General features: G+C 40.1%; 1 protein-coding gene across 1 annotated transcript in view; it reads right to left on the bottom strand.

Moving 5' to 3' along the window:
* MAP7D3 (MAP7 domain containing 3) overlaps window positions 1-22,933 on the bottom strand; it is a 42,386-nt gene that overhangs the window by 9,998 nt on the left and 9,455 nt on the right. The window contains exons 2-13 of the mRNA XM_030228703.2: window positions 19,408-19,503; window positions 18,549-18,629; window positions 16,969-17,132; window positions 15,013-15,127; window positions 14,029-14,061; window positions 9,553-9,657; window positions 7,786-7,884; window positions 7,317-7,415; window positions 6,122-6,244; window positions 4,096-4,241; window positions 3,570-3,700; window positions 2,732-2,976 (exon numbers count right to left, since the gene is read on the bottom strand). Coding sequence (XP_030084563.2) covers window positions 2,732-2,976; window positions 3,570-3,700; window positions 4,096-4,241; window positions 6,122-6,244; window positions 7,317-7,415; window positions 7,786-7,884; window positions 9,553-9,657; window positions 14,029-14,061; window positions 15,013-15,127; window positions 16,969-17,132; window positions 18,549-18,629; window positions 19,408-19,503 — 1,437 coding nt within the window. The remainder of the gene's footprint in view (window positions 1-2,731; window positions 2,977-3,569; window positions 3,701-4,095; window positions 4,242-6,121; window positions 6,245-7,316; window positions 7,416-7,785; window positions 7,885-9,552; window positions 9,658-14,028; window positions 14,062-15,012; window positions 15,128-16,968; window positions 17,133-18,548; window positions 18,630-19,407; window positions 19,504-22,933) is intronic.

Raw genomic sequence — 22,933 nt, 5'->3', positions numbered from 1 at the left:
GCCTCCTTCCTCCTCTGCCATATAAGTGTACTTTCTGTTCAGACTACTCACTTTTCACAGCAGAGGCCATTTTTTGTTGCACGTTTGTCATCTCTCCCAGTTGTATCAAATCTGGTTGACGCTTAATGTCAGGTTTAACCTGTTTCCCCTCAAAACTGAACCTAAATAAGACAACCTAATGTTCTAAAGGTTTTAGACTTAAGTTCTAGGGTTACAGCATGACGACAGCTTAATTATGACATCTGCTATTGACAAAAGAAAATTAGTCACAACAGTTCAGAACACTGCAAATATGGAAAGAACAGGGGGGAAAAAAAGAAGAAAGGGTTGGGGACCTTCCCACTGCATTCTCATTTCTGCAGTTGTACTGGTAATTTCCATATGGGTACTTCAATACTGTTTTCATCTCCATGTACCCCTGTACAGGCTGTTTCCATAGGGCAGGACATGAGATTTGCCAACATGATTGCTAGCATGCCTTAAGAAAATTCTGACAGTCTTTTACACTCAGCTTCCTTCTCCTTGTACTCCCTCCTTCTCCTTGTACTCCTAGTCATTCTTTTTATCAAAGGACTTCCCTTTTAGTAAGGGAAGAGGAAAGAGAGAAAGAGGCAAGAGAAACAATCTCTGAACACTTGCAAAATGTAGTACTAGCTGGATGGAAGGAAGACTCCAACAGATTTCAAGGTAAGTAATTAATCCACAATTAATCTAGGAATCATATTTCAAAGCCTTCAATACCCAGATACAAAATGTGAGGCTCCATGATAGTTTATTACCTATCATCATGCATAAGGTGAGAGCTCATGAAGGAGCACTTCTTATGCTTTAAGTTGAACAAGCCTTTTAATTCTCAGAGAAGCTGCGAGAGGCTGCTGCCAGAAATGACAACTGCTCCAGTCACTGAAAAATAAAAAGTGTTTTACTGTGGAACAGTATATTGCAGGAGGAAGACAAAAAACAAGACAAAAACTTGACTGCTGTCAGCAACAGGCAAACAAGTTCAGTTTGAAGGAGAAGAGATGGGATGAAGATACAAGTGCACAAAGCTGAAAGTAAGCTAAACCTACAAGACCTAGAGACTGATTTGCCACATGCCATTCACTGGTGTGCTCTGACTTCAGAAGCTGTCTGGGACAGGGAACTGCACCAACCCATGGGGTGAACAGCTGACACAGACCTGTAAAATGAAAATTGCCTTGAAAACTGAAAGCAACTTAAGAAAAAAGATTTTGCCTCACATTGCAATATTGCAGTGTACCAAAACATTTAAAGAGAGAAATGAAATAATCTCTTATTTTGAAGAACATGTCCACTATTTCCTTTTGTTCTATGTGTCAAACAAAGAAAAGAGAGCTTCGCCCAGAACTATTGGAAATCACTAACGAGATGACTATTTTGAGATTAGAGATCAACTAAAAGGGAAACAGATAAACTGGGTTAATACAGTTTCAGAAGTCAGGGTAGAGAGGAGACAGATCAGGCATCCAAGGAACAAGGACAGAGGCTCTTGTTCCAGAGCAACTGGAAGATACAGGACTAGGACACATTGGTATGGAGGCTTCAACCAAATGATGACATTGATCAGAAGTGATGATGCTCTGAGGCACACCAAACACTTATCCACAGTATGGCAGCACACTGAGGGATGGATGTTCTGACTGCAAAGACAAAGGACGTGACAGCAAAGACGGATGTGCGACTTCATACAAACATCCACCTCTGACAGCCAGGCTTCCTTCCACAGGAACACATACCCAGAGAGCTCTACCATGAGTTCTTCAGGTGGATGACACTTCTTCACATCCAGCAAAAGCCATATCAGAAGGAGCCTCAGAAGTGGCAGAGTAGGAGCAGCCCAGGGAAGCACACAGGAACATGCAGTAACGTGCAGCAAGCACATGTTCCCACTTACCTGGTGTGTGAGGGACTCACCCCCAGCACTGCCCACTGGCTCTAACTTACATCCTAAAGATCCCTCCTTTTCCTGTCAAGGGTCCCCTAAGTCCTGCTGCACAGTGAATGGCCTGCCAGACCTCATCAGAAGGCTCTCTCAGATTCTGTTGGAGATGGCAGCTGCCATTTTCCCCAGGGACAGAGGCCAGGCTCACGTGGCACAATGAAGAGGACTAGAACACTAATTACTTATCTGGTATATGGCTCTCCTGAATCTACCAAGATAACTTCTCAGTGTGACTTGTGAACTGATCACTCTTCCCAAGGCAGCAATGATTACACACGCACTGGAACTTAGGCCAAGGCAGCCTTCAAGCATTGTGAAAACTCTCTCTCATCCTGCGATGAACAGGCGCTAGTTTTGTCCTCCAAGAAGGTCTCTAAAGGAGCATTTTAAGAGCCACCAACTGAACTGAAAGACCTCTGTGTAGTTTAACTACTGACTTTACAAACCTAAGCTAGTAGATCCCTCAGCTAGAGCACCTGAAGCCCAAAAGGCAAAGAGGATTTCTGCTTTTCTTAAAATTACAGTACAAGTAGTAATAATGAAAGCTCCTGACTTAAATCTCCTAGTCAAATAAACCAACTACTGCATTAAAATTCACATCCCAAAGTCATATAATGAAAAACTATAGTATAATGAGCAATGAACAGCTTCTGCCTTAAAGCATCCTACCCTCCAGGGCTCTGCCTCAGGAGCCATTTGTTTACCCACTCTTAACACACACTGGAGAGGCCTGGAGCAGGAGTGAGTCAGACACTGAGGAACACCCACCTTCTTTGGTCTTTGTGCTAGCTGCTCCTGCATCCCTCTCCAAGGCTGGAGAAGCACCTTGCTCTTGTCCTATTCCTTCTGTGCTCTTATCCTTTGGTTTGCTCTCTGCTTCAGTTTTCTTTTTGGTAATGTTTATAACACTTGGTGTGAGAGATGGACGCTGGATGGGTGCTGGTTTAGAGACTGGAGTAGGAGATGGTGGCCTTTGTTTAGACACACCAGGTGAAGGTGGGCGAGTCTTCTGCCTGTTGAAATAAAGAGTATTTTTCAGAGCTAACAATGAAAACCTCAACCACGCACCTCAAGAGAGCAGTCTCCTTTGTTTAGTTAATATTACATACCTCACTTTTAAAAACAAATCCACCCACAAATTACTGGTGCCTTCCCTACAAAACTCAAACCAGGATTCCAGGACACCTTGGACACTCAGCCTTGCTACCTGGGGCTAACATCAGAACAGAACTGCTGGCCCAGATCTCCATTTCCTCCACATCTAGGATGAACCTCATGATTCCAATCCAAGAAACTTCCTATGCTAATACAGGTGGAACACTTAATTCAAAAGCTTGCAGACTTTTATTGGTTTTAGTGCACAGACTGCACAGAAGATTAGGGTGTGTTTTCTGCACAACAAAGTCTGAAGCAAAAGCTGCATCCCTACTTTGGGAAAGGGAAATTGGACCCAAAATGAAGACTGTTCTGTACAAACATGGCAGCGTAGGTCATCCAAATTATAACAGCTCAGCTGTCTTGAGACAGGAAGAAGCCTTCATTTTGTGCTGAATAAAAGGTGCTTACACATACCTGACTGCAGAAAGGGTTTAACCTGGGCACATACCTGACTGCAGAAGGGGATGGAGGACGCTTCACCAAATTAGCAGGAGAGGGGGATCTTCTACGGGCAGACACAGATGGTGAGGGAGGGCGCCTCAAGCCAGAACCTGGGGATGGTTTTTCTGTCTCTGATTTCTAGAAGACACACAAAACAAAAATACTGCTGACTCTCTAGAATACACTGCAGACAGAGGAGCTGCTATTTCAACAAACAAGCAAGTGGTCAACAAGACACACTTTGAATTTCCTTTATGTTCCAAAACACAGACCTGGCCTGTGTTTAATTTTTACATAAATTAAACCTGAGGAACCATAAGCAGCAAACAATATGTCTTAAAGATACAAGAGAGATCAAGTACCATAAAATTCCAATTTGATTTTAATACTTTGTATTTTTTAGGCAAGTGCTATTGCACATTTCATTAATGCTTATTGAAAGCAGTAGCAAAGAGGTGAAAGAGGATCCCATCCTGAGCTGTTCCAACCCCCCAGATTAATAGAAACTTAATTCCTGTGGGTTTTCAACAAACCTGGGTTGAATCAGGTGAACTTGCATCAGATGAAGACACAGAGGACTTCAACCTGTCGATGCTACGGCTGCGCACCGGCACTTTAGGAGCTGGGACTGGGGAATTGATGGAACTGGCTGAAGCTGAACGAGGACAGAGGTGAGATTCTATAAAAGTTAGGAATTTGACAAGACAAAACAAGAACCAAGTGCACAGCATAAGAACAGGAGAGAAGGAAGAGGGAGAAAAAGAGAAAGAGAGATTGTGTGTGTTAGAAACCATACAGGGAAACACCGCAGGCAGTGCACAGTGCAACGGGTCACAGACAGACACCACCACACAATTAGTACTTGGGAAGCAACAGCACCAAGAATAAACACTCTGAAAGCTGCAGTCTGGAGCAGATAAAAATAAAATGCTTTTCCAAAAATGGACCAAATTTGCAGTACCCCAGCATTACTTTAATTTTAGTCAAGTTGCATTCGATCACAAATGCTTCAGTTTTAATGGCTTAGCATCTTTCCTGATAGTTTTTTCCAAGAGAGGTTCAGATTTTAAGCATGTTTCCTCTATACTTAAGAAGGAAACCTCCCTTCTTTTTAAAGGTGGTGTAAAAGAAATCTATCAAGAGAAAAAGGTCAACTATTTAACTGTGACACCTTTCCTACCTGAAATGTCAATCTCTTCACATATAAGATATTGGAAAAAAATTTATCTTATTACTTTTTTACTAACATGATCACAGACAGATAAGCACATAGAGATGCAAAAATATTCTAAAGCTAGATACTGGATTCTTCTATAATTCAAATAAATTGTGACAAATGCAGCACTTACTTTTGTAACTTTATGGAAAATACATTTTATTTTTGTATTTACAGCATCTGTAAATGGAGACCGGCATTCTGTTTGTGCACAGGTTGTGTTAAAGCACAGGTACTTTTCAACTGACTTGAAAAAAGTACCTCTAAATAAACTTATAAAAATGTATCTTTAATTCAGCAATAGGGAGTGTCACAGGCTAACAGTAACAGAAAAAAAAGATGGCATTTCCCCACATGACATGAACTGAACTATTCATGGTAAAATAAAAGCAGCACATACAACAGGTGTGTAAAAATATGACTACTGACTACAAATCAAAAAATAAATAATGATTATTAGACAAGGGGAACAGTGTGGAAATGTCACCGTTACTGACAAGGATCAAGTGAAATGGTGTAAGATAAAAATAAAGATGTGATTTCATACTAAAGAAGAAACAAGCAAAACTGGGAACACAAGTTGTAAGGTAAAAGAAGAAAACGGACTCCCCATTGGTTGCAGAAATGAATTTACTGGGGCATTATTAACTAACTAATAAAAATTCCAGGACATGTGGGATGCAGCTAGGGAGGCTAATTCCTGCAAATTCCTGCTCTAGTAAACTGGGCCCTGGTGTGGACATATCAGGTCAGTCTGGACCAACAAAAAACTGCTTGAGTCAGCCAGGTTTCTCTCTTCTATTATGCTTTGTCTTCTCCTATCAGCTGACCAAAGCCAGCTCAGGGTTCCCTGTACTTATCGCCAGGTAACCCTATTGTCATGTTCCTGCAAGAGTTTCTTCCCCTAAGGAAATTTAAGTTCTGCACTTTGATATTATAGGTTTGCTTGTACTGGGTTTTTTTTCCTTTCATTACCTAGTACTGCTCTAACCAGAATGTCTCATATTGAGTTGAGGGTAGAAATGCAGATCTCTGTCAGTTAAAAAAAACCACACACAAAATCTCCAGAATGAACACCAGCATCTGGTTCTCTGCAGAGCAAGTAAACCAGCACTGGAGTTTAAAAGCCAATATTATTATATGATTTTGAAAAGTAAACATGCAACATAGCATATGAATTGGGTATTAATGACCACAGAAAATACTGGGTAAGTACAATTACACACAACCACCTTTAACTGTCTGATTCTGACAGAAGTGTAGCACAGTTAGCAGCTACCATCTAAGTTCTTGCTTGAAGAGCAACTGTGTAAGACTTTGAGGCTTTGGTGCCCTCCGGTTACCTGAGGGGTCCTGTCCATCAGCCAAGGTAGCAGCACTTTTACTCCTAGCTAGGGAGGCCTGTGTGGGGGCGAGGAGGCGGCTGATTACGCTACTGTCCAAGGGACTGAGCTGGGAGCGACGAGCTGGATGACAGGAACAAACCAAAAAGGATCCAACATGAAATCATATCATGGAAAACATAAGCAGTACAAAGCAAAGGAAGACTGAGCATTTTTACAAATCCTAATGGTTTTGGAAGAACAATACTGAAGTCACAGAGAGGGAATTCCAAACGAAAAGCACAGAAGGGTTAAACACTGCAATCTCTTATGTTGCACTTCTGGTTGCTGCCTTGCTTAGTGCAAGTCATTTTAATGTGCAGAGACTGGCACGTGTACAACAGAGGTGAATGCTGAATCCAGTCAAAGTATGAGATGTTTTTGACTGAGCTCTTCAGAGCTACATTCTCTAGATTGCAGGAAAGGCTGTTTTGACATAATAAACAGAAGGCTTGCAAGTCAAAGCCAGCAGTTATGGTCAAGCATCGCCTGCACACACAGATTCACATGGACAGCACCCAACATTCTCTCAGGAAAGATTCTGAAACAGAAATAATTTCAACTGTTGGCAACAGCTGCTAAAAAGGAAAGTTTCAGAATTGTTAACTCAGAGGGAAAAACATGTTAGACAAGGTGCTGTTCCTCAGGTTTAGGAGGAGTTCCCAGGAAAGAAGTTATTTGTAACCTAGTAGGAAATACACAGACCAAAAGAGACTGAAGTGAGAACAGGTTTCTTTTCTGCATGCACATGGTTTACTGCAGCAGGAACAGAGAAGTTGCTTTTAAACTGAATAATGAAACAGAACTTAAAAAAGCAAAGGTAAGATTTAACTAAGAAGTGAACAGATCAGTGACATTTTTACAGTTTCTGACCCTTCAATCTACCAGCTCTCAAATAGATTGTTTTCTTAAGCAGACACATGTTGCTATCTGCTTGCAGTGCCATTTAATGAAGGCAAAGGCCTGCTTAGAGGATTTCTTTTTCTGTCCAGAAGTAAAAATTTAACTTAACTTTGACCATTTTATCTTTAACACTGGGTAACTAAAAAGCCATTAAAAAGTCCTAGAAATTTAAGAACCTAGGAAACTAGTGAAATCAAGCCCATCCAAACTTCAAAGGCTTTTAAAAAAATATTCAGTTTTATGAAACAACCACCTGGTTTTTCTTCCTTTTTCACTTTTTCTAGTTCTGGAGAGGATTGGGGTTTACTACTCATTCTACTCAAAGATGTGCTCCTCTTCTTTTCTGTTCCTCCTAGAGACCAAGCGTAAGGAAGATTATTTTTAACAAGATATGATTTTCTAAATTGCCATCCCATGCTTTGCTTTTACTAATCAGCTAAAACCATCAATGTATCATTATGAAGCACTATTTTCTCATGAGTTAAATGGTTTGGCTACCATTTGTCTACTTTCCCCCCACCCTTACACTTTTCAGAGGAATTCTAGACAGTTACCCAATATCTGGCACTGCAATGTGCATAATGATATTTATGCCACAGTGCACAGACTGCATAAATGCCTCAGTGAAAACATTTATAAAGGAACTGGGATATGTTTTAAACTCATCTTTGAATATCCCATTTACTGCCTCCCAATTCTCAAAACAAACTGGTTTCTAGCACCTTTCTGTTCCACCTGTGAACCTTTGGGTGCTGACTGCTGGGAATGTGGAGGGACTTTGTTACTCAGTCTGTTTAATGAGGCACTTCTCTTTGTGGTACCTGGAAGTGAAAGTGCATGGATTAATTACGCTGAAAAGCCCAGAGGTCCCCTCCAACACCTGCCCCCCTTCCCTAAGAGAGGAATGATTAAGTTGCTTTATAATACTGAATTCTTCAGAAGCAGAAAAACTGGATCAGGGAAGAACCACTTTGTGTAAAGCATTATTTCTCTCATTCTGCATGTTTATGACCAGAGCAGCAGGATGTCAGCCACAACAAATTCTTGTCTGACCTACTGAGGCCATCTTTGTACACCTTTAAAATACACGAGAATTTTAAAAGACAATTGCTCACATTCTCTATGAGTGAGCCTAGAATTAACACAGAACACAGTGGTAACTGGAGATACTCCACTGATCCAGGACAAGCATAATTTTCTCATTTCCACATTCTGCTCCTTCACCCTCCCAGGCACACATGCACAACAGAAGCAATCTGGTTCATTCTGTGGCTGTATTAATGTCCTGTGAATTTCCCCATTAGTTCTCTTCGAGTGTCAGACTGAGAGCACAGGATCACTCCAAGTCACCCTCTACATCCTGACCACATAGATCACTTGGAGTCCAAATTTTTTGTATTTTAGGCCACTAGAGAATATTTTCTCCAAAGCAACTAAGGATTCACGAAGGATTTCAGGGTATGACAGTAAGTTTGAAAGCAATCCCAATTAGTTGATAATTAGTGACTTCCTTTGTAAGAGGTTTAATTTGTACTTTACAACCCTGCTTCTGACTCATATCCAGAGCTGAACCCTGCAGACACATAATATATAAATATAATTTAAAATCACAAGCAGCCTCCAGTGACTCAGAGCCCCTGCCAGTATAAATATATTCACTGCTTTCCCCACCAGGCACACAGGGGATGAGCACAAATTTTTCTGCTGCATCACCTTCCAACACGAACCAGCAAAATCACCTTTAGCTGTGTCTGTGTCAGGGATTCTTTTAGCTCAGTTTGCTTGATCAGAGGCTGCAGATTGGCAGAACACTGCAGCACAGACCTAGCTGAATCTGCTTTTGTATTAAACAGCTTTTAGCTTATTCATCATTTTAGACACACAAAAAAGCAAAAGCAAAATCCTCCATATTTGCGATATAGGCAGCTTCATATGAAACTCTGGGAAGATTCCACATAACAAAATCTCATGCTAAAACAAGCCAAAATATGTGCTCCTACAAATAGTTTTTATTTATCTTAACAAGTATATTAGGACAATTCCTTGGCAAAATTTATTTTTTCCTTCCCATTGGCAATCAAATGACTGAAGCTGTCTAACAGAACAAGGCAAACTTTATTTTTGTACTGTTTCTATTTTGCTGAATTTTTAGGGTATGAATTAAGGCATGCAAATCCACAGAGATGATGGGAAATTATCTGTGAATCATTCACCAAGATTTGACTTTAGTAACAGAATTACAGAAATAAAAAATAAAAAAACAGCAGTTTTTACCATTGCTCTTCTCCTCTAACAGAGATCACACCAACTGGGTCAAAGCCCTGACCAGTCAGGCTGGATTAACAAATTGCATGAAATGCATCTGAGATCAAAATATGAAGTGAGTCACATAGCAGGGGAGGAGAGAGGAGTTTTCATTCCACCTCCTGTCTCCCCCCAGGCATAGTTGAGCAGTGCCCTGCTCCCAGCAGCCACACACCCCCACTTACTTCGATCTGAGGCATTTAACAGAGCTGCAGGTGACGAGGACAGGCCTTTGCTCACGGCAGCCTCTGCCTGTTTGAGGCTGGCTGTGGAGGGCGAGCGTTTGCTGGCTGTGGAGAGAAGTGATAACATCAGAACCTGCCCTCATACTGAGCCTTTCACACCTTGCTGAGAGCTCACTCTCCAAGTATTACATCCTGAAAGCTATTTCCACTTTTGTTTGACAACAAAAACAAAATTTTGTTTTCCGTTCAACAGGCTTAATACCATTAGCACCAGCAGGTAGAGTTTAGTGGAGTCATGCCAGGATTTATGCATATGTGTGCAAAAAAGGGATTTTTAAACCCCGTGCCCCTAACTTGTAAAGACAAAAGCTGCTGACGTTGTCTGCTCTTATCAGACTGGCAAGACACAGAAAATAACAACAAAAATCTGGAAAATTTCTTTCTTCATTCCTGCCACATTTTTTTAATCACTAGTTAAAAACAGTTTTTTTAATCACTAGTTAAAAAATCCAAACTAAAACAAATTATTTTGGAGGAATAAAATCAAGTCCTAAGGAAAGGCAAGAAAGCATTCCTGTTTCTGATTGCTTCACAAAGGTTGCTCTATTTTAGAAATTGCCAATTTTTCTCTAAAAGCTGCTCTTCACTTAATGTTTCCTATCAAATCTGCAATTTTTCAGAAAAAAATCCTGCCACACGAGGCATTAATATTTTTTTTGTATGTGTATACAGATACATATACACACATAAAAATCACATCTCATGTGGCAGAACTGCAAATTTGTCCCAAGCCAGATAAATACCTGCTTTTTAATTTCAAATAATGTACTTTCAGGATGAACACTACTCCAGAATGTGAAAGCCTTGGAAAAGCATGTACCTGTTGCTACAGAAACTCAGTAAGCAGAAAACATTAATGTACACAGAGTGGTGAGGACCAGCACAACAAACACACGGAATTCTAAACATCTAATACAAATAATCAATTTCACTGACACACTGCACAGCAAAGATGATTAATCTGAATTCATTAGTGCATAAATACCAAAGGACACAGCAGCACTACTCACCACAGAGGCAACATCTTTTCCCTTTGCCAGCATGCTACAACAGCCCCTTATAGCCAGAGCCAGGACATAAGGATTCCTATGGACAGCCCTATGGGAAGCTCTTGGGACAGTGAAAGAGAGCAAAATCCCCATGGGATAAGAGGGAGATCTACTGAATCTAGTTTAGAAATTAAGATCTAAACTTAATGCATGCTTTCCTAACATAACAAAAAGAAGAAGAAGAAAAAAAAAAGGGGGTGGGCATTTTATGAATGGAGTCTGAGAACTGGGATAACTAAACAGCCTTAAGAGGTTTTATATACGAAAATGAGGAAGCTCATAATTCATGTACTCGGGTGCTTCTGAAGGGGAAGGCTACCCTCTAGTGTCTGCTCTTTAAAAGAAATCCTGGCTCCTGCCTGAACTCAACTGAGTCCAAGGCCTCCAAACATCACAGAGGCACTTAACATAAATTTCTCTTGGCTCAATTTAGCACTTCAGCACTTGTTATGAAATCTGAGATTCAGTCTATCACCTACTGGGACCCAGGTACAGAGGTCAATGCTTTTTCAATCAATACATTTGCATGATCAGATGGCCTCAACTTCTTCCCTACCTCATTCACAGAACAAAATCTGCAGACTTTAAAGTTCCTTTCTCTAGGAAAAAAGCTTTAGAAGACAGGCAGGATATTCCTGCCTCAATCAAGGGGTCTGAAATGCAAGAAGCACACAGCCCATGTGACACCAACTTCTCTATTTTTCTAATGGAAGGGGGAAAGCAAACTGCAGCAGCAGAGCTGAAGAAAGCATATGTCTGCCATGCAGCAGGACTTGGAACTGGGCAAGGAGCTGGGAAACATGGGATCTTAAGAAAATCACTCAGAGTGAGGAGCTTTCAACCCTCACAGGATTTCACTGAGAGAGGGTGCTGCAGCATTGCCTGAGGCTGGATAACATTAGGCTACATGAAATAAGATCAGCTGTCTTTCACTTCCTTCCAAATTTCTACTAGGACAAGGAAGCTCTTTATTTAGCAAGGAGAGGCTCTGGCAGCCCCATTTCTATTCTAATAGTATGTCTCCAGTCCTGATGCACCTGAACCTCTTGTTCTGCTCAGCAGCAGGCACCACTAAAACACCCCCTTTAGCAGGACTGTCATCAAGGATGCTTTATTGCACAGCCTGGCCATTTCTCCTGGCAGACCCACTCCCTGCCTGCTTCATCTCAGCACTGACAGCAATGCCATTAATGTAACACTTGACTCTGGGGCTTTCATCCATTTTTACATTTCTCCATCAGTGGGATCCCTGCTGTGGCCTCATGAATCACACTCAACATCCCACAGAACTGCCGATGGCTGGGGAAATGTTTCATTACATGGGCTTCACTTTCCAGAGCACACTATCACCCAAACCCTCTGCTCTGCCACTTAATGTTCCTAAATATTACTGTTGACACACCCAGTTCATGGAAGACATATCTGATTCTGCATTTTTTTTTGCACAGCATTACAACAGACAAGAATGCCTTTTGTCCTAAAATATTTGAAGAATATACAAAATCAGTTCCCCAAACGGTTCTCATTTCAAGAAATGGGGCTTTAATCCCAAATCTGCCACAGAATTTGACAGTGGAAATATTGCATTGAAATTTGCTCCAGACAAGCAGTTAGAGAAGATGTACTATTCAGCCACAATGATGGAATGGACTAGAGCTCATATGGTGTCATTTTTCAGAGTAAAAAGAAAAGGTAATTTTGTCCTTCCAGAAAATATACAAATATAAAGCAAAATGGACCATATAAGGATTTTTTAGGAAGCCAGCTGGACTTAAGCATCCCACATGGCTTAGGTAGATTTTTAATAATAAAGTAATGACTTCTCAAAGTTAAAAAGAACTATCCTGAAATAGGAATAAATATGAGAAATGTAAAACCAGTCATAGTTCCACATTATCCACCCCACACATCATAGCTTCATGTTTGAAACATTAACATAAAATCAAACACAATTTTAAAACAATGTGGGTGCACAAGGGTTTGACTAGGACATTGCATTACCTGTTTATCTCCACAGCAATTTTTTTTCCAGACTGGTGCTAGTTACCCAAATTGATCTACTGCTGCTGAACTATCTGCATAGTTACTTCATGATGCATAAATCACAGTTTATGCACTTATTATTATCTCAGGAGCATTTGTGTTGGAAGATATTTTATCTTAAATGTGCTTCAGCAGCACTGAAGATCTTCCTCCACAATGGGAAGGACAGACAAGGCTCATTTCCTCACACAAATCAGGAGAGAGCAAAGAACATTATTTTGTGTTTGTTAGTAGAATAAAACCCAGCGCTTTCCTAAACGTAAGGCAAGTGTGATTTCCCAGTTTCAAGGTTAAATGATATTTGGTAGTGTGAGACACAGTGAATGGATTTATCTATGTATCCAAGGAACACATGTAAAGCAGATAAACCAGCCCAGCCAAACTGGCTGATTTTGGAGAAAATTAGGGACTCACAATGTGCAGGGCAAGGGAGGAGAAAAGTTAACTAAAATATACATGCTTCTGCTGTGTTGCCAGAGTAGTTAAACCATACTCAGTCAGACCTCACTGCATTTTCAAGTCTCACTTGTCTGTGTCACAGACAGCTGCACTGCATTAGTAATGTTGCGGGCACGCACAGACTGCCAGGATTCAGACTCAGCTGGGTCTCAGCTGAGAGTTTTCACTTCAATCTAGCTACAAGAAATAATTTTGCTTATTAAACATATGTATCAGTGATCCAAAGCATTTCTATGAATGGCCCAGTCTGTGCACTGAAAAGTGCCAGAAATCCAATGCAAACCCATTTCATGTACAGAATTATCTTTGGGACAGCTCTGATTTTGCAATACCCTTCACAGGAAAAGTATCAAACAGCTCAAGAGACCCATTTCCTTTCACAAAGTTTCACTAAAATATCATCTGATTTTGCAAATGTTACTTCAACTGCTGGTAAACCAAAGCAAGAAGGAAACAAACCAAGACCTACCATGTACTTTTTGCAAAGCAATGAAACAGTCTGAAACTGCCCTTAAACCCTCCAAACCTTATACCACTGAACTTATTTTTGTTCAAATACTTGCCCACAGAAATTTCTCTTCTCCCTCTGCTGTATCCAGACCTCTTTAAAAACCCAAATGTACATAGCCTTTCCTTGAAAATTCCCTCAGCATGCCATGACTTAAGCTGTAGTTGAATTAGCTGGGAGGGATAGCCAAAATAAGGGGGGCTGCTTTCTACTTAGGGATCACATTTGTTGCACAGCTGGCCAAGATCCAGGAAAAGATCTAAAGAAGATGGTTTTCTTTAGTTGAGAAGAACTCAAGCTTAAAAGGTTAGTAGTGAGTGTAAAATAACAGAAATAGAAAATTTTAGAAATCAATACCACCAGTTCCACCTTCATCAGTGCTCTGTTGTTCTGTAGAAGAAGAAGGTTTGTAAGCTAAATCATGAGGTCACATAGCAAAAGAATGCAAGTTAACCAAAAAATGGGGATGCTGCATATAAAAATGACAACTAATATCAAAGCACTTTCAAACATGTTACAAACACACACTCAAGCTGACAGAAAATGACAGTACCACACCCAGTACAATTCCACCAATGTAGAGGATAGGCTGAACTGAAGCATTTTTTGATTTATTTTACTCCTGGCCAATAACTTATGTTATTTATTGGTGGTTAGGTAGTGCATTAAGAGATCCCTTCCACTGCAATCTTTATTTGCTGGTCTGATTTCAGAATGTTTACAAGCAGAAACAGTTAATTGTGAAACAGCAAATTATCTCAGTTCAAATTAAAGACTGTTAAAATGCATCACCTAACCCAGAATAGAATTCATGTTCCAAGAAGTTTGGACTGTCCACTACATCTCCTTACCCATTACTGGGCACTCAAATAATCAGTCAGCATTCCAAAACTCCAAGGGTGCATTTAAACATTTTTTATGTGATATTAGAGTACAACTGGGCACTTTTTGTTTCATGACCAAAATGGAGTTTGGTTCATGTAATGGAGTGCTAGTCTTAGCACTCCATTACATGAACTGCATTTGAAGGACTCTGAATTATCTAAATATTACAGATCATAATTCCCCTTAGCTGATGTTTGAGGGCTGGCAGTGCTGTCACATGATGTATTTCCCATGGAGCTTCTCTCCAGCTCTTCCCAAGGTCAGAAATAGCTCTGAGTCCGAGCAGCATTTCAGGGCAAGCACAGATCTGCCACTTTCCCAGGAGCTACCCACAGATCCTGCTTTAAGATCTCAGATAGGAAAGGATGCCCAGGTCCCTATGAATAGTGCTCCATCTGCCAGTGCTCACACAAAATATTCCATGATTTCAGTCCTACTAAAACCAGTGCTGCTTACCTGTTTTGCCTTCTGAGTCTGGAGTGACAGACCCCCCCCAAGACCATCTCTTCTGTCGTGTTTCCAGCCGCTGACTCCGTTCCAAGGTGCGATGCAGAACTGCTTCATAGCGCTCCTACCAAACAACACCTCCATGAAGCCTTAACTGTCAACCACAGCCATGCCAGGAAACAAAATATAGACACCCCCCCCCAGTATGATTTATAATCTGTTTTACCAGGATGTTGTTACAAAAATTATCATACAAAGAATGTTGGAGGCAATTAATGGCTACAAAACACTGCAAACATTATTAGGTCAAGCTAAAGCACAGATAATCTATTCTACTCTTTACTTAAAATAGCCACCAGTAAACAGCACTACTTATTTTCTAAACAGGGATGAACCCCAGACTGAGCAAAAGTAGTCGGTTACCCTTGAAACTATTCATATCATGAAGTTATTTCTAAGAGGGGATAAAAATTCTCCATTATAAAATACCAAGTATAAAGTTATTTGTATTTTCAAAGAACTGTAAAAACAATGACCCAGGTCTTACGAGACACTGCCATTATGAGAGATGTGATGAAACCAGAAACAGCAAGACATAAAGGCAAAACTACAAAATAAGACCAATCAACTTCAGGCCTCAGCAACCACAGCTGACAGGACAAAGGAGACTGAAAGAAGCTTTTGCTGCTGTCTCCAGAACTAGTAACTGCCAGCAGGGGAGCTTTAGCTCTTGTGCATAAAGATGGACCATGCCAGACTCTTTCTTGCCAGCCAGGTTTCCACATGTGTCAACAACAGATTTCTCTTCTGGAATAGTTATATCCCAAGTGATCTTTTGAAGCAGTATTTTCTGCAGATACACTGCAGTAAGATGTCAAGGGAACTCATTATCCAGTCATTTCTCCCACTTGGGGACACTAGACTTTCACCTTCTTTCAACACCATTTCACAACAAAAACTTAAGAAGTCACCATGAAAAACACACATTATAAACCTGGAAGGAAGGGAGGATTCTGCTCACTGACAAAAGATAAAACTAAAAGTTTTGTTTGAAATATAGAGCTTAGTTTCCCTGCTGTTAGAGAAACCTGAACTAGAGTTTACCTAAGGTGCCAAAGTACCCAGACATTATGTAATCTGTAGATTGTATTTCCATGGAGGTATCTGCAGTGCAGTAATCCTTCAGTCAGAGTTAAAGACATAGGCTTCACTTTATAAATGACAGAAATGAGCTCAAGGCCTCGATATAGTGAGCTCAGAGATATGCAGAATAACTGAGGAGCAGTGGGGAGACAGGTATATGAATCCTCACCACGGCTAGTGGTCTTCAAGATTTTTAGAACCACTCCCTTTTCCACAGTATTTGCTATTGTGCTACTGCTCCTACCTTATTAGAAGACTAACTAAACAAGACCTGGCTCAAAAAGTTAACAATAAGTTAATAATAAGAACTTGCACATTTAATATGCACTAACAGAGCTACTTGTCAAAAGGATGAAATAACATCATGTATTTATTTCTGCTGCCAGCTTCTATCCATTGAGTCCCAAACTCAAACTCTGCTCTGCCAGTCCATGTGCAGTCAGAGAACAGACACCACAACGTTCAAGGCAGCAAATGACAAATACACAGATAACATCACCACCTTTCATCATACAGGAATGAATTCTTGTTGAGAATAATTAAGAAAATGTGAGTCTCAGACCACAGCAGGGCTCCCAAGGAAGCAAGACAACAGCCAGTGGTCAAATAGCCACAGCTCCTCAAGTCCTGAGTACCCAGCTACAGCCAAAGCTCTATGGGGAAGGTGGACATGTGCCTACATAGCCCACAGTATGCAGAAAATACTTTTAAGTTCTAACACATTCATCATTTTGAGTTTCTCATTCACAGCACTTCAGAGCATGGTAATATGTAGGAAAACAATGTAGTTCTTTTAAACTATGGAGCTTTGATGTGTGTTACCTTTTCCTCCTCTATTTTTTGTTTCCTCTTTTCTTCTACTGCTGCCCTCCGCTGCTCCTCTTTTTGCTTCATTTCTTTTAGCTTTCTCTGCCTTTCTTCTAACTGTTTTTCATACTGGAGTTTTGCTTTTCTCTCCTTTTCAAGGATTTGTGTCTCTTTGGCAGCTGTAAGAATATTTTTAAGAAAAAATTAAAATCAAACTTAGCCATTCATTGGTATTGCAATACAACTTACAAGCAAGAGACTATCCAAGCAGAATTCTTACCACCTGAAGTGAAAATGTACAGGAAGATGAGCTTGCAGAGGTGACAACAAACAACAGACTCATCTTCAATTCTGTCCCGAGGCTGGAAGTGGAATTAGAACTTTGCCTGCTACTAGGCTTTACTGTCTAGACAGGAATATCAGGATATGTATATTCCCTAAATTAAGCATACACTTTTCTTATCAACATAATAGTGATGTCTCTGTAAGAAAGCTGTAAATTAAAAATCAAAAATTAGAATTTTCTATGCTGTAGCTTTTTTTTTTAAAGAACAAAATATAGTAATATTTAAGGCACTGAATGAAAAGATGGGAAGACCCTACAGTTCCTGCATCAGAGTTCAAAATAGTTCTATCACCATTGTCTGCAGCGTCTACCTAGGAACAGCTGTGTGCAGTTCAACAGGAAGCCTCAGGTCCTGTGACACAAAGCTAGAATGCACAGAGTATTTTCCATGGCCAGACAGATGAAATGAACCAAGAGACCAGATAATCACACCAACAGTGCACAGGTAGCATCTACACAGAGGGCCTCCAAAATATTTCTGAATTTTATATGCATCGTACCTACTACCCTGTTCCCATATTAGGATAACACAGTAATTCCTGTTATTGTGGGTCTTTGCTTTTATGTTGAGAAACAAACATACAGCGCAGAGAGACATCTCTCCTCACAAGATGGGAGCCCAAGACCCAGCACTGCAGGGTACACTGTGACCCTTTAATCTCCTGCTACACACACATGCACTGATTCACATCACAAACAGCATAAAGCTGGGTAAAGCATAAAGCTGTTATCAGCTCAGATTCCCTGCTAAGATAAAGTGTATACTGCTGACACTTCAATACAGGAGTCATTTCAGTGTGCTGGGAAACAAGGGAAGCAGTGTTCAAGGCAAACAAGCCATTCAAGTAGCTAAATCTTTTTTGGTTTTCTCTGAATCAGCATTCTCCAAACATCAGTCTTCAGGGCTATAGGAAGGAGCTCTAAGCTAAAAGTTTTGTTTTCCAAAGTGGTTTTGTTAAGACTTTCAATAAGGAATTAGCTAAATTTGCTGGGTGGTCACTAAGAAATGGAAGGTCAGAAGTGACATTTAGCTTCAACAAGTTTTAACTCTCTACAGTGTTCTCCTCTCAAATCAAAAACTTCTTCATTCAGGTTCACAGATGGACACTGATGCAAGACCAAGAGCAGACCTTGTCTCTTGTCCCCAGACAAGCTGATGAAAAGTGACAAAACATGGAGTAAGGGGGACAGTAATTCCTGTAAGAGAAACATTTTAGGAAATGATATTTTAAGTGAAACATGAAAATACCATGTTGCTTTTCCCGCTCTTCTCTACGCTCCCTGGCCAGTCTTTGCCTTTCTTCTGTTCTTAACATGGAGCCATCTATCACTGTCAAAACAAAAATTGAAGACACATAATTGTTGATGACTTTGAACATTCAAATTTAAATAAAATGTTAAAAGTCTTTACTATCAGAAGGAGAATGGAACTTCCAGATGCACAACCCAATCACTGCACACTCTATATAAAGACACCATCAGAAAAATTAATAGAAAGCTGAACATCCTCCTCTTCCCCTTTTCCATTCCCTCACAACACGATTTTTATCAGGTGCAAGAGAAAGCAGACATCATATTAAAGGCTCAGCAGGTACAGTCAAAGGAAAACCTAAGAAGTCAGATGTGTGAGAACATACCCTATTCCAAATTCAGCCCTGATCCTCATCCTGTTCATATTAGTTCCAATGAACAAGAATGACAGGATTTCAGGAAAATGTCATCTGGGAACAGATAGTTCACCTGTCATTACAAATTCAGAGCACTGCAGGACAGCTCATTTGCAGACTAAGCAGAACCAAGACTTCAGCAGTCTTTGCAGGTATAAAAACTTGAATTTCAGCAGGAAGTGAGCTGGTAACTTGCCCAGTTACCATCATTTATCTTTGCTGTCATGCCCTGCTTACACAACAGGCAACTTCAACTGAACTCTGAGCCAGTCAAAACCAGAAATCTGTCATCAAAACCAGACCTAAAAACCATGTACCAGGTGCTCTGATGCCTCCTGAAGAAAGAGCACAAACTTCTCTCTAAATATGCTCTTTTCAATCCCTACTAACCCTCCCTTGTGAGCCCAGCACTTCATTAAGAGCAATGACCTGTAATTATACCTGGTTTAGTTGCTGTCTTTATTGAGGTCTGGACTGCAAGAGGGCTAATTCCACTTTGGCTTCTTCTTTCTTCTGCTATGGCTTGGGCTGCAGCAACTGTGAGAAAGAATCAATCCACATTAAGAAAAGCTCTACAACTGAAACTCATTAAATAAATATCCAAAATAAATACATAAAATTCTACTTGAAGTCACTGATGCTTTTATTAAATAACTAGCTGGGGGCTGGTCAACTTGTAAGGAAAACTTGTCAAATGAGAAAAGACCTGGCAAAGCATTTTATTGTAAAAACTTTTATTAAACCTTATGTTTTAAGACTATAGAGTTTCAAAGATCAAACTTATTGAAAAATTTCTAAAACAAACCCCATTATTTTGCAAAGTTATATGTGACTTACACTTAATAACAGAAACTCTTTGCTACCACATGAGCATCTGTGGGCTGCACACATGTATGTAATAGCCCATTAGCACTGCTAGAATCATATTCTGATGAGACCCAAGCAGGGAGAGGTCTATGAAGACCTGTCATTACTTCATGACATGAAAGAAAAAGGGGATTAGCTGCATAAAGTAAACCACTGAGGGATGCTTACAACATCCTTCTGAAACTAGATCTTCAAAAATAAATTTTAATTATAAACTAGACTCCAAAACATATAACTTGAGCATTTGTGCAGAGACCCATTCACTTTATCTGAGTTTCACCAAGGTGACTTCAGCAAAATGCAGGGCTACAACTCACAGATAATCACACAGAAAGGAAATGCTACCAATATTAATTTTGCTAAAAAAAAAAAAACCATTAACAAGTCAGGGAGACTAATTTATTTTATCACTCTCCCCAGATTTTCTTTGGTTTGGTATCAGCCTTCACTAATCACCTTGCAGGGTGTGAAGAGTTACAGGGAAAGCAGGCAGGGCAGCCTGTAAGACAGCACTACCCCAGTGCCCTGCACAGCTCCAACAGAAGTGTCCTCACACACTGCCACCCTGCTCTCACCTTGCCTGACAGGCACTGGGAGCTCATGGAAAAGCCCAGCTTCAGGGGAAGGAAGGGAACACACCCACACGTGAGAAAGTTGAGGCCAGTTTTACACAGAAAAGGCAAATCCACAAAACAAACACGTAAAATGCTGTGACCTCACCAAGAACGTGAAGGACCAACAGTACAAATTGCTGTTATATTTTAAGAATGGAGACTACAACTTTGCCAATGATCTGACTTCCCTTTAATAAGAGGAGTGCAGAATGCAAAAGAGGAAGGAAGAGTCTCCCTCCTCTCCATGCATTGCCATGACAACTAGTTGTGTCATGGTAATAACCCTCCCTAAGGCTGTGCCCAAGAACAATCACCTCAAAGTGTTTAATCCCATGTGATTTCAGTGATAAATGCTGATTACAATACTTATTCAGCAACTCTAAATTGTCACCCGCAGCTGTTGCCACGTCTTGAATTAATTTTTCACTGCAGCAGCAAACAAAAGTCTTCCTCAACCCCATCCTATACATCTCTGAGGCTCTTTTCACATGAGTCACAGACCAGATATACTACAACACGATGAGATTACCAACTGGCAAAAAAATAGCTTTAAAAAGGCTCACTGTTTTTGCACTCTCTAGATCAGACAAGTCAGACAAAATTCTGATTTTTGTACACTGTTGCATGTCACATGGATGGGAATCCAGCCCAAAAAAACACCAAGTGGAGAACAACAGAATTATCTATTCTAACACAAACAGAAGTGAAAACAGCCAGAGGAAAAGCAGCCCACTGCAGGTGTTCTGAGAGCAGAAATGTACAACCAGGGCATTCATATCCAATGATACCTTTGTACATCACAAAGGCTGAAGGAACATAAGCTTCTTGAAATACCACTTAGATTTCAGACAAATCCAGAAATCCAGGTACACCTTTCCTCAAGGGAGGAGACAGAGGTGCCCAGGAAGCCTGAGCTAACTCAGGTAGGAAATTATCCCAACAGAACAAAGTCACTCTGCACCTAAACCAGCTTCAGTTAAGACCAACACTGGAATTTTGCCTCAACTCTCAAAGTTGAAATATCCAAATTTCCATAACAAAGTTATAGTAAGAAGCAACCTGCAATTAAACAGGTACAATATTAATTTTATTTTACTTGCAGAAGTATTTTACTATTAGAAATCTTGCTGAACAAAGCAGCCATAATGGATATGGGGGAATTATGTATTTATTTACTCAATCAAAAATAAATGTACAGTTGGAATAATGTTCATGATTAGAAGGCACTGATTTAAAAATGTGTTACATCTGCAAAGCAATTAGTCAGTTTATTTTAATTATTTCAGGTTGCAAAAGATTACTTGAGGTTCTATAAGGCAGGAAAGTGGGTTACAAAAACAGTTCAGCTTGCAGAGGACACAGAGGTGAAAAAACTCTAGAAATACCCAATCAGAGGACTCTGCACAACAAGGCTTTTTGTATGTCAGATGAAATATTTTATGTTCACTCCTTCAGTGCTTCATTATTTGCATAGAAACAATGTGCTTCCATATTTGAAAGTAACAGATTTAACGCACAGGGCTTGCACCTTCATGTCACATGGATGTGATCCATTTAACCAAGAGAAAGCCAGAATCAAATGTGAACTGGGGATCCGAACAGAAGATTAATAAAAGGGGAACAGACATTACATTTGATACATCCCTGAAACACATGAGCTCAATTTCACCAAGTTCCTAGTCAACAGACAGGTTTTATGGCCCTTGACAATTTCATGGTAAATTTACAATACAAAACTGTGATTTTCAAAGTCCACATTTTACTACAGTAAAAGAAAATGCATTGCATATTGTTGCACTATGCAATCTTTAAGAAATACCCATCTTATTTTGTTTTGATATGATAAAAGAAACCTTAATAATTAATATATTTAAATGCTTTTGGCACAGATACCTATGATTTCTCTGCCTAGTTTTCCATAATGAATGTAGCAGTGAAGCTACATTCTGCTATGGAGTAAAGCTTCATGGAAAAGAATTTTCCACAAAATATATCTCTGTAAAATACAGAGCCTAACACCTCTGCAATGAATCAGGATACCCAGAACAGGAAACCAGTTAACAACCATTTCACTAGAATCTGTGTCACATGTTGCATTACTGGGGGGGTGCCTTCATGGACATATTCAGCAAACTCCCTGGAGAGGAAAAATTCTCTAAGAGTCAAATTATACCTCATTTCTATTCTGAGCTTGCCCTCCCACAGTAGTCTTTCACAACAATATTCTATGATCAGCATAATTTGTGTGTTTATTGTACAGTAGTCTACTTTTAAGTGCTCCAGGTAAAATTAATAAAAATATAAGCCATGCATGAGGCTAATAATAATAATATCTGCAATCATACATAATAAAATAGAGCTATTTGAACCATGAAAAGATTAGGTCATTTGGAAAGCAGTTTTCCTTCTGCACCCTCATCACCATTTAGCACCCCAGGTCTGGCCAAGCAAGTCAGAGATAAACCAAACCCACAGAAGCACCAGGA

The sequence above is a fragment of the Serinus canaria genome, chromosome 4A, assembly GCF_022539315.1.
Source record: "Serinus canaria isolate serCan28SL12 chromosome 4A, serCan2020, whole genome shotgun sequence".
NCBI classification, from domain to species: Eukaryota; Metazoa; Chordata; class Aves; order Passeriformes; family Fringillidae; genus Serinus; species Serinus canaria.
The sequence above is the reverse complement of the archived record's forward strand: the minus strand, read 5'-3'. Positions and strand labels throughout refer to the sequence as shown.